General features: G+C 42.2%; 1 protein-coding gene across 1 annotated transcript in view; it reads right to left on the bottom strand.

Annotated features, from left to right (window-relative positions):
• Positions 1 to 4,096, bottom strand: part of ARSB (arylsulfatase B) — a 175,018-nt gene extending 170,922 nt beyond the window's left edge. The window contains exon 1 of the mRNA XM_040450038.1: positions 3,307 to 4,096. Coding sequence (XP_040305972.1) covers positions 3,307 to 3,624 — 318 coding nt within the window. The 5' untranslated portion in view covers positions 3,625 to 4,096. The remainder of the gene's footprint in view (positions 1 to 3,306) is intronic.
• Between the last annotated feature and the right edge of the window lie 8,270 nt (positions 4,097 to 12,366).

Genomic DNA, 12,366 nt, shown 5'->3' with positions numbered 1-12,366 from the left:
TAACCACAGGGTACTCCATGTACTTTTTTTCCTCCAAGACAGACAGCGGTGACTGGTGGAGGAGGATGTTAGGGGACAAAAGCAGTCAATTATATGAACAAGTTTTGTTTTTATTTTTATTTTTTAACACTTATTCATTTTTGAGAGTGAGAGAGGCAGAGCATGAGCAGAGGAGGGGCAGAGAGAGCAGGAGACACAGAATCAGAAGCGGGCTCCAGACTCCAAGCTGTCAGCACAGAGCCCGACTCGAGGCTCAAACCCACAGACCACGAGAACATGACCTGAGCTAAAGTCTGATGCTTAGCCGACTGAGCCACCCAGGTGCCCCTATATGAACAAGTTTTTTGAAGTATGGTATTTGCTTTCCTGTTCAAGACTGTTGGAAGAGAGGAAGTTAGAGAAATGAATGGCCCTCCCATTCTGCAATTTGAGTTCAGTGCTCTTATTTCAGAGCAAATGCAGAACTATTCTGGGCAGACCTTGCCTTCTCTCCTTTCTTCTTTACACAAACATTCCTTTACTACAAACTGTCCAGAATAAGATCTGCCTTAGAGCAGAGCTTCCTGATTATACCTTGCAGCCCAAGCCAGACCTGTGGAAAGGACTTACGGTTGATGGTGAAGGCAACCATCCTTTATCTCCATTGCAAACCCTGGCTACAGCTACTTCTCGGGCCTGTAGTCAAACTATATCTTTTCTGTTTCTACAAGTCTTCAGATCACTGTGGAAATCGTTATTGCAAATAAACCCTCCCTTCTCTTGATCTCAGGACAACATGAGGCTAGAGTTGATCTGAAAGGCTACAAGCACACAGACTTAAGAGGGGAAGTTTCAAGCATATCCCATGACTTGCATGGTAAGGACTCAAAATATGCTTGTTGAATAAACAGTCCGTATAGAAGGAGGTATGCTGGTGTTCTCAAATGGTAACCATTTATTGTATTTAATATAGTCATAATCACATCAGGATCTTATAAAATCATCAATCTTATTCAGATTAAGCAAATAGGATATAATTTTATAGGTCTGAGAGGACTAATGGATACAGGAGAGGCACAGACCCAATTTAAATACTTTCTAGCTGTGTATTTCTTTTTTTTTTTTTTTTAAGGTTATTTATTTTGAGAGGGAGAAAGAGAGAGAGAGAGAGAGAATGAAAGAGTGGGGCAGGGCAGAGAGAGAGGAGAGAGAGAATCCCAAGCAGGCTCAACAATGTGGGGCTCCAACTCCCGAATCATGAGATCATGACCAGAGCCAAAGTCAGACCTTAACCAACTGAGCCATCCAGGAGTCCCTCTAGCTGTGTGATTCTTAACACACTATCAAACTTCTACAAGTTTACTTCCTCATCTGTAAAGGGGGATTGGAAGTTATAGCTACCTCATGGGCTATTTCAAGAATTAACTTTAAAAACAGTAAAGCACCATGCAAATGTTCTTGATATTCTTAGTTATTTAACATATGTGGACACTCTACAAGTATAATATCTCTGTTAACTACATAGAAGTTTTTAAAGAAAAGCTTTTAAAGAGATAATGTCAGATATCACTTTACACCTGTCAGACTGGCTAGTATGAAGAGAACAAGAAATAACAAGTGTTGGTAAGGATGCAGAGAAAAGGGAACCCTCCTGCACTTTTGGTAATCAGGTACATTGATGCAGCCACTATGGAAAATAGTACAAAAGCTCCTCAAAAAATTAAAAATAGAGGTATCACACAACCCAGAAATTCCACTTCTGGGCAGTTATCCAAAGAAAATGGCCAGCCAGGGGTGCCTGGGTGGCTCAGTCAGTTAAATATCAGACTCTTGATTTTGGCTCAGGTCATGATCTCATGGTTTGTGGGCTCAAGCCCTGCCTCAGGCTCTGCACTAACAGGACAGAGCCTACTTGGAATGCTCTCTCTGCCCCTCCCCCGCTTGTGTGCTCATGTGCACTTGCTTGCTTGCTCTCTCTCTCTCAAAAAAAATAAACTTCAAAATTTTTAAGGAAAATGGTAAGCCAATCTGAGGCGATCTGTGCACCCCTATGATCTTTGCAGAATTCTTCACAATAGCCAACATACGGAAGCAACTTAAGTGTCCATTCGTGGATGAAATGATAAATTAGATGTAGTATATATACAATGGAATACTACTCAGCCATAAAAAAGAATGAAATCTTACCATTGTCACATGGATGGACCTAGAAGGCATAATGCTAAGTGAAACAAGTCAGAGAGAGACAAATACCATACGATTTCACTTATATGTGAAATACTAAAAAACCGAACAATGAACAAACAAAATAAAACAGGAACAGATTCATAGATACAGGAAACAGTTGGTTACCAAAGGGAGAAGGGCTGGAAGGAAGGCAAAAAAGGTGAAGAGGATTCAGAGGTACAAACTTCTAGATATAAAATAAGTAAGTCATGGAGATATAATGCACAGCATTGGGAATACAGCCAATATAACACTGTCCTAATTTTGTGTGGTGACAAATGGTAGCTAGACTGTGAGGATTATTTCATAATGTATAAAAATATCGAATTACTATCATGTACACCTGAAACTACAGGATAGTATATGTCAATTATACTTTAATGATAAATAGAGAAAGATGCTCAGAGGCATTGAACACAAGTTAAATTAGAAAGGAATTATCAGCAGCCCAAGAAAAATCAATCTGCGTAGGTTCATCGTGCTGAGAACTTGGAAAAATGAATCTCTGGTGACAGGCCTAACCTAGGACCGCAGCGTTCACAAGGAGCAGAATCGCACCCACTGCAGGCACTTTTCCTTTAACCCATCACCCAGCCACTGCTTTCCCGCTCCTCTCCTCTCACTGCTCCACTCGGGGGAGCCCAGCCCGCTCCCTCTCCATCGGCCCTCTTCAGGACCTCTCCGCAGAGTCTACTCTGACCCTTCGGCCTACCGGCTCCGGGCTTGCAGGCCCAGCAACTAGCATTCCGCCAGACACCCTTTCACCTCGACCTTTAGAAAACGAAAGGCAGAAAAAGCACCGGAGGAGGTGGGGTGCCGGGGCTGCGGGTGGCCTTGGAGCGGGCATGCGCAGAGGCCGCGGCGGCCTGCGGGCCTGGGAGAAGCGGAGAAGGCGCCGCCAGGGTGAGCAGTCCCCTCGCTTGGACGCTGCTCGGGGAGCTGACCCCGGCTAGCCAGCGCCCACCCCGGCCTCCCGGCCCACTTCCAAGAGGCTGCGGGGGCCGTCTGGCGCGCTGGGGCAGGAAGACATAGCGGCGGCTCCCGGAGGGGCGGAGCCCCGCGCTGGCGCAGAGTTGGCGGGCCGCCGGGAGCGCTGCGTACCTGGTAGCGGCCGGTGAGCAGCTGGCTCCGCGATGGCGTGCACAGCGGTTGCGTGTAGTAGTTGTCCAGGAGCACCCCGCCGGCTGCCAGCTTGTCCAGGTGCGGCGTGCGGATATTCGAGCCGTGGAAGCTCACGTCGTTCCAGCCCAGGTCGTCCGCCAACACGAAGACGAGATGCGGCGGCCGGTCGGCCCCGGCTCCGGCGCCCGGCCGGGACGGCAGCAGTAGCAGCCGCAGCAGCAAGGGGAGGACGCCGGGGAGGAGCGGCCGCCGCGGGCTGGGGCCTCGGGGCAGGCTCGCAGCGCCGCGCCGGCCCATCCTTCGCGGCCCACGGTCCCCGAGCCTGTGGCGCCGCCAGCCTCAGACACCGGTTATAGAATCAGGAACTGGGCGGCCGGGGCCTGCCCCGCCTCCGCAAGGGATTTCACCCGCGGCCGACTGCGGGCTGGAGAGACCCGGCGCCCGAGCCCCCGCCGATCCCGGGCCGGTGTGACGGGGGAGGAGCCAGCGGAGAAGCACTCGGGGCTCCCGCAGCTCAGCTCCGTGGAAACTCACTTGATAGGAGCCACGATTGCATCGTAGCATCCTCAAAGAGGAGCAGATTTGTTCTTTTTAGTAACTCTTCGCAGCTTACAAAGTCTTTCGTTAAATTTCGCAACAACCTCGGCAACTGGAAATTTAGTTAAAGCACCTTTCTTCCCTCACTCCCCCCAATAAAGAAGCTTTTAGTTGGTTGAGCCTAACCCGAACTCAGATCCTGAGCTGTGATGTTTTAAAGGTCATAGGGGAATCATTTCCGGCAAAAGACCTCAGCCTTGTGCAAGTGAGAAGTCGTTGGAGAGGTAGAGCTCTAGGGGATGTTTCAGATTCATTTTGAATAGTATACGCCTGTGAATCCACTTCCCCCTCACTACCCAGAAAGGAGCCAAATACACACTCCGATTGCAGGATGCCCTTTTGAAGGTGCAGTTTTACTGAGGCTGCCTGAGGATTGTTTGGAGTGTCGTGTGACCATTGAGTAGCTCATTAGTTTGTCTAGGTAGAAGCCCCTTCATGGCTGGCTCCCTGACGCTCAACTAGTGAACCAAAGAAGTAAAGTATCTTATTTGCCCGAAATCATCTGTGGATGGAAGGAAAAAATACCCTTAATCACATGCTCATTGAATTGGGAAGTTAGCCTTATGATTAGTACATTGCCATCCAAAACTTTCTGCCTGTTCCATGTCTGGAGATAGACTATAACTATTTATAGTTATATGGGGGAAATTATGCAGTGTATCCCTTCAGGTTATCTGAGTCTGATTCCATGGGAATTATTTCACAGCTTTTTAAGTTGTGGATAACTGATAGCAATGGAAACCAATTCTTTATACATATGCAGATGAATTCTGTCCAGCGGAGTGGCAATCCTCACCAACCACCATGGATGAAAGCAGTTCGGCCTCCACTTGCACATTTATTGTAATATTCCTGATCTGATCCTTGGATTGTCCTTTGAATTCGTTTTAACACCTTACCAGTTTCCTCATTAGTGAACGAAATAAAATCTTCAACATGTATTCTTTTTTATATTTGTACAAGAGTCATGATTTTATCTTTTTTAAAAATTATCCTTTAGGGGTGCCTGGGTGGCTCAGTCGGTTGAGCGTCTGACTTCCGCTCACGTCATGATCTCAAGGCTGATAAGTTGGAGCCCAGCCTCCGGCTCTGTACTGACAGCTCAGCCTGGAGCCTGCTTCAGATTCTGTGCCTCCCCCTCTCTCTACCCCTCCCCTGCTCACGCTCTGTGTCTCTCTCTCTCTCTGTAATAAATAAACGTTAAAAAAATTAATTAAAAAATTTTTTTAATTATCCTTTAACACATGGATTGTGTTCCTCTTGCATGTAATTATTTTACTTTGCATGAAGTGGATTAGTCTGTCACATCCACTTTCATCTCTAGTGGAGTCAATGAAATTTAGGAAAAAATTTAAATTTAGCATTAAATTCAAAAGAATATTTTTAATTGCTGTTTGACTCTTATGTGAAGACTTGAAAATTTCCTTTAAAGACCCTGCAAGATGTTAAAGGCTTGAGAATTCTCCACTATGACCCTTGCATGTCTTCCCCATAACTGTTTCTCTCTACCCTTCCTGATAGAAATCAAATTGACCAAACATGGCTGCTAATCTGCAGAAACAGTCCCTCCATTGACCACCTGCTCCAGAAACTAGCTAAACTTGCACTGAGATTTCTCATAGCCTGCATTTTCAAATAAAAACCTATGCTAATCATGCTCTGGAAATGTGCAAATGAGTTAATCAAAAAGAGCTAATTCGATTTTCTGTCTATGTATTGAACACATGATATGCAGTAAAGGTTGGTGATTATGAAGTCTCTCAGTTGGAGTTTGTCTGATGTTTCCTGATGATTAGACTCAGGTGATGGGTTTGTGCAAAAATATCCTAACAGTGATATATCTTCTTGTTGCTTCATATTAAGAAGGACATGATGTTGATGTCTTATTTGATCACTTTGTTTTTTAAAAAAAAAAATTTTTTTTAACGTTTATTTATTTTTGAGACAGAGAGAGACAAAACATGAACGGGGGAGGGTCAGAGAGAGGGAGACACAGAATCTGAAACAGGCTCCAGGCTCTGTGCTGTCAGCACAGAGCCTGACGCGGGGCTCGAACTCACGGACCGCGAGATCATGACCTGAGCCGAAGTTGGCCGCTTAACCGACTGAGCCATCCAGGCGCCCCTATCACTTTGTTAAGGTAACCATTTCTCGGCTGTAAAGTTAATATTTAACTGATCATTATTTTATGGGGAGATACTTTGAGAATATGTTTATATTTTGTTATTTCTAAAAGTTTTGCTTATTAGTTTTAGCGCCCAGTGATACTTCTTGCTTTGATCTATTATTATTAGGATGGTTGCTGAACGGTGATTTTCTAATTCCATCATCCTTCTATATTTAGTAGTTGCCAAGTTTGCCTTCTCCCTCATTAATTTGCTTATTTAAATTACTATGAACTCATGGCTTCTTGTTTTAATCACTGTGCTATAATACTTTACTATAATTATTTCAATCCTCCGATTTCCTCTGATTTAGCCAATGGGAGCCCCTTCATTCTAGCTCTTGTGTCCTTTTGGCATATCCTCTTTAACCTCTGAGCACTCTCTTACTTTTTGGTGCAAAGAGATATTCTAGATTCATCTTGTATTTTTCCTTCCCTAACTGTGGAATTAACGTTTCTCCTAGGAACTGTGATTCCTTTTAGTGGAGGATGACATCTAGAAACCAGTGTCTGTGTTATAGGTATGCTGGTTGCCTCTGGGCTGTCATTAGTTCTAGGATCTCTCATTAGACAAAGATAGGAACTAGATGTATGTATTCACACACACACATACATAAGTGTATTGACACATACATACAGATATAAAACCATGAGTTTATAGTCAATACCTCCAATTCTGCTTTCCCCCATATGTGTGTGTGTATGTATGTATGTGTATATATATATATACACACACACATATATATGTAGTACCAATTTTCATTGTTAGCAGCCATTAAAGTGCTATACTCTAAATTTTTTGCCATCTGATATGAGAAATGGTATCTTAGGATAGTTTTTCGTTTCATATTTATGAGTAAACATCTTTATGAGTTTAAACATCTTTTGAGATTTGAAGAGCTATTTTTTACATCATTTTTGTGAATTGTGTCATTTTTGACTAGGTTCAGTCTTTTTCTCAATTTTCATTTAAGTTTACTTGTTTCTTTTGAGAGAGAGAGGGAGAGAACTCGAGAGGGGGAGGGGCAGAGAGAGAGAGAATCCCAAGCAGGTTCAGTGCCGCGAGCACAGAGCCTGACAAAGGGCTCAAACTCACAAACCATGAGACCATGACCTGAGCCAAATCAAGTCACATGCTTAACCAACTGAGCCACCCAAGCACCCCTTTTCCCCTCAATTTTAAGAGTTCTTTATAATTAGAGATGTTACCTCTTTAACTATCTTAATGCCTATGATATTTCTCACATTGGGTCTGAAGGATAAATCCCTATAACTGGAATTGCTGAATTAAAGTGTATGTGCATTTTGAGAGAGTATGATACTATGATACGTATCACAAATATTTTCTCCCAGTTTGCCAGCTGTCAAATATTTTGTTATGGTGTTTTTTGATATGCCAACATCATTTTTTTTAATGTAGTCAAATTTATCAATTCTTTTTGTATTGCATCTGGATTTTGAGTCATGGTTAGACTTTCCTTATACCAAAGTTAAATTCACCCATGTTTTCTTCTAGTTTTTGTATGGCTTCACTTTTCACATTTAGATCCCTCATCCATTAGGATTTATTTTTGTGTATGGTGTGAAATATGGATCTAATTTTATCTTTTTCCAAATGCTTACCCAGTTATCCTAGCACCGTTCATAAAGAAAATAAAGAAGTCCATCTTGGGGCAGCTGGGTGGCTCAGTTGGTTAAGCTGCCTTCGGGTCAGGTCATGATCTCCCAGTCCATGGGTTTGAGCCCCACATCAGTCTCTGTGCTGACAGCTCAGAGACTGGAGCCTGCTTCAGATTCTGTGTCTCCCTCTCTCTCTCTCTGCTCCTCCCCTGCTTGCAATCTGTCTCTTGCTCTCTCTCAAAATAAACATTAAAAAAGTATTTTTAAAAAGGCAGTCCATCTTTGCCCCACTGCTATGAGATGCCACATTTATTATAAGCTTAATTTTCTCATATACTTGAGTCTATTTCTTGGTTTCCTGTCCAGATAACAGTACCACACTGTTTCAGTTACAGAGGCTTTTCAATATGTTTTAATGTATGATAGGAATAGTGACTCATAACTTAATTTTTACTGTTTTCCTTGTTATTCCTGTATGCTTATTTTGTCATAGAAACTTTAACATCAACATGTCCAGTTCCATTAAAAAAAATTTTGCTGGGGGCACCTGGGTGGCTCAGTCGGTTGAGCATCTGACTTCGGCTCAGATCATGATCTTGTGATTCGTGAGTCTGAGCCCTGTGTCGGGTTCTGTGCTGACAGCTCAGAGCCTGGGGTCTGCTTTGGGTTCTGTGTCTCCCTCTCTCTCTGCTCCTCCCCCACTTGCACTCTGTCTCTCTCTCTCTCTCTCTCTCTCTCTCTCAAAAATAAATAGTTTTTTTAAATGTTTTTAATTTGTTGGTATTTTTATTGGAAGTGCATTAAATTTATAAGTTAAATTAGGAACAACTGAAATATTTATAATATTAAGTTGCCACATCTAAAAATAAAGGTTATCTTCCATTTATTAAGTCTATTTTTGTGTCTTGTAGAAGTTTTAAAAATTGTCCTCATACCAGTTTTGTGCTTTGCTTGTTAAGTTTATTCCTAAGTATTTTATCTTCTCTGTGGCTATTGAAATGGGGCTTTCTGTACCATTATCTCCTTTAACTGGGTATTATTTGTGGACATGAAGGTTACTGCATGGTAATTTATATTCTGCCAAATACTGAATTATTTTACTGTTTGTGCAAGTTTAATTATTGATTTTTAAGAGTGTTTCCAGTACATAATCATATTGATAAAAGCCATTCCAATCAGTTAGAAGATGCAAAAATTAGGACTGAAATAAAGGCAGCTCCCAACTCAGCAATGGGTATAAAAGTTAATTTGGGGGTAGGTGGAGAACTTGGAACTTGGGCTATGTTTTTTATACAGAAAAGATAGTATACATAATACCTGGTTTGCATTCCATCCCACACAAAACCTATTTAACCCATAGTTAAATCTCTTAACTCCTCAAGAAAAAGACCAACAGGGGCGCCTGGGTGGCGCAGTCGGGTAAGCGTCCGACTTCAGCCAGGTCACGATCTCGCAGTCCGTGAGTTCGAGCCCCGCGTCGGGCTCTGGGCTGATGGCTCAGAGCCTGGAGCCTGTTTCTGATTCTGTGTCTCCCTCTCTCTCTGCCCCTCCCCCATTCATGCTCTGTCTCTCTCTGTCCCAAAAATAAATAAACGTTGAAAAAAAAAATTAAAAAAAAAAAAAGGAAAAAAAAGAAAAAGACCAACAATCAATTTTTAAATGGGCAAAATATAGAAACATAACAATAGCTTACAGAAAAGGAAATAAAAGCGGTCATTAAATAAATGAATAGATGTTCAACCTCGCTCAAGAGGAAAAATACAAATTGGAACTTCAATAATAAGGCACTGGTATTAGTGATAACTCACTGCTTTGGGTGTGGTATAAAGAAACAAACCCTCGGGGCGCGTGGGTGGCTCAGTCGGTTGAGCGTCCGACTTCAGCTCAGGTCACCATCTCGCGGTCCGTGAGTTCGAGCCCCGCCTCGGGCTCTGGGCTGATGGCTCAGAGCCTGGAGCCTGCTTCCGATTCTGTGTCTCCCTCTCTCTCTGCTCCTCCCCCGTTCATGCTCTGTCTCTCTCCGTCTCAAAAATAAATAAACGTTAAAAATAATAATAATAAAAAAAAGAAACAAACCCTCTAATGCATTCATCATAAAAGTGAAATTTGGCATAACCTCTAAGAGAACAATATCTACTTGCATATCTCTCAAAATGCACATACACTTTAATTCAGCAATTCCAGTTATAGGGATTTATCCTTCAGATACACCCAATGTGAGAAATATCATATGCATGAAGATAGTGATTTTAATTTTACTTTTATTAGAAAAAGGCAAATAAGGGGGCGCCTGGGTGGCCCAGTCGGTTAAGCGGCGGACTTCGGCTCAGGTCATGATCTTCTGGTCCGTGAGTTCGAGCCCCGCGTCGGGCTCTGTGCTGACAGCTCAGAGCCCGGAGCCTATTTCAGATTCTGTGTCTCCCTCTCTCTGACCCTCCCCCGTTCATGCCCTGTCTCTCTCTGTCTCAAAAATAAACATTAAAAAAATTAAAAAAAAAAAAAGGCAAATAAGAAGGCTTGGTCAAATTAATTATGGGATACCAAGCAGTCATTCAAAAGGCTGATATGGGGGCGCCTGGGTGGCGCAGTCGGTTAAGCGTCCGACTTCAGCCAGGTCACGATCTCGCGGTCCGTGAGTTCGAACGCTGATCGGTGAGTTCGAGCTCTGATGGCTCAGAGCCTGGAGCCTGTTTCCGATTCTATGTCTCCCTCTCTCTGCCCCTCCCCTGTTCATGCTCTGTCTCTCTCTGTCCCAAAAATAAATAAACGTTGAAAAAAAAAATTAAAAAAAAATTAAAAAAAAAAAAGGCTGATATGGAATAATCTCTAAGATATATCATTAATTTTTAAAAGGCAAAAAAACATTACGCTTTGTACACCTTCATTTAAAAATATATGTATAGATGTGCATATGTATCTAAATTCATGTATTTTCATATATTGAGAGAGAGATGCTTATGCATTGATAGAGTATCTCAAGGAAACAGAAGAAATAATAATTTTGATTGTCCTTGGGTTGCAGAAAAGGAGAAACACTAACTTTTCACCACATATCCTTTATGCCTTATAAATTTTTAACTCTATACATATATTATCTATTTCTAATAATGTTATTAACGGTAATAACATAATTTACATTTAAACAAAAAGTAAAATCCATTTTGAGAACAGAGTGCTAAGCACAAATATTCCCCAATGAACATGTTTGTAAAGCTCCAAGGTCATGAAGTAAGAAAGTCACACAGAAGCTCTTGCCATGCCTCTTGATTTCTCCAGTTTACAGACCCCAGGTTCTTGGCATGGTACTAACTGGCTACAAGGTATGCTGAAAAGTCAGGATACCTGTGTTTTGATCCTTCTTTCAACCTGTTTCATTTTAGTATCTTTGAATATGATAAACATTGTATACAAAGGTTAAACATTTCTTTTTTTATTTTTATTTTTATTTTTATTTATTTATTTTTTTTTTTAATTTTTTTTTTCAACGTTTATTTATTTTTGGGACAGAGAGAGACAGAGCATGAACGGGGGAGGGGCAGAGAGAGAGGGAGACACAGAATCGGAAACAGGCTCCAGGCTCTGAGCCATCAGCCCAGAGCCTGACGCGGGGCTCGAACTCACAGACGCGAGATCGTGACCTGGCTGAAGTCGGACGCTTAACCGACTGCGCCACCCAGGCACCCCAATATATATATATACATATATATGTGTGTGTATATATATATATATATATAGCTCCAGATTTCTGAAATTGATAGTCTAGATAAGAACAGCTATAGCCAACTCACATTGAAACTCTCTTGACTCCTTCATCTTTACCATTGCTTATCACCTCTTATCTCCTCAAAACCAACTAGATGAGGGGCGCCTGGGTGGCGCAGTCGGTTAAGCGTCCGACTTCAGCCAGGTCACGATCTCGCGGTCCGTGAGTTCGAGCCCCGCGTCAGGCTCTGGGCTGATGGCTCAGAGCCTGGAGCCTGTTTCCGATTCTGTGTCTCCCTCTCTCTCTGCCCCTCCCCCGTTCATGCTCTGTCTCTCTCTGTCCCAAAAATAAATAAACGTTGAAAAAAAAAAAAACCAACTAGATGAAAGTAGACAGTGGAAAATAGTGCCACTCCTAAAAAAAGATTTTGGCATAGCATTTTTTTGTGCATAACACTAAGGGGTGCCTGGCTGGTTCAGTCAATAAAGCATGCAACTTTTGACTTTGGGGTTGTGTGTTGGAGCCCCACGTTGGGTGTAGAGATTGTTTTTTTAAAAATCTTTAAAAAAAAAAAACTAAGCACACTGAAGTGTATACAGGTCAGTGAATTCTCACAAAGTGAACACCCATGTAACCACTACACAGGATGTTGGTATTGCATTTTATGTCATTTCTTCTTTCCTTCCCTCTACCTTTCATACAGCCTGGGACTTAATGTTTGCACAATATTTACTGTATACAACAAGTGAATTGCATTCACTTTTTCTGTACTGAACACTGCATATCAATTTATTAAGTAGTTCTAAACCAGTACTTTCTAACCATGCTTAAATACTTCAAACCAATGTGAACACTTCAAAAATTAAAAAGTCATGTTGTGTGACAACAACAACAAAAAAATAAGAACCTACTCTTACTAGATTAGAAAATGGAGCTAATTTATAGGCCTATATTA

Source organism: Herpailurus yagouaroundi, unplaced genomic scaffold (genome assembly GCF_014898765.1).
Source record: "Herpailurus yagouaroundi ecotype Mexico unplaced genomic scaffold, PumYag 29, whole genome shotgun sequence".
NCBI lineage: Eukaryota > Metazoa > Chordata > Mammalia > Carnivora > Felidae > Herpailurus > Herpailurus yagouaroundi.
This window is presented reverse-complemented; position numbering and strand designations above follow the sequence as displayed.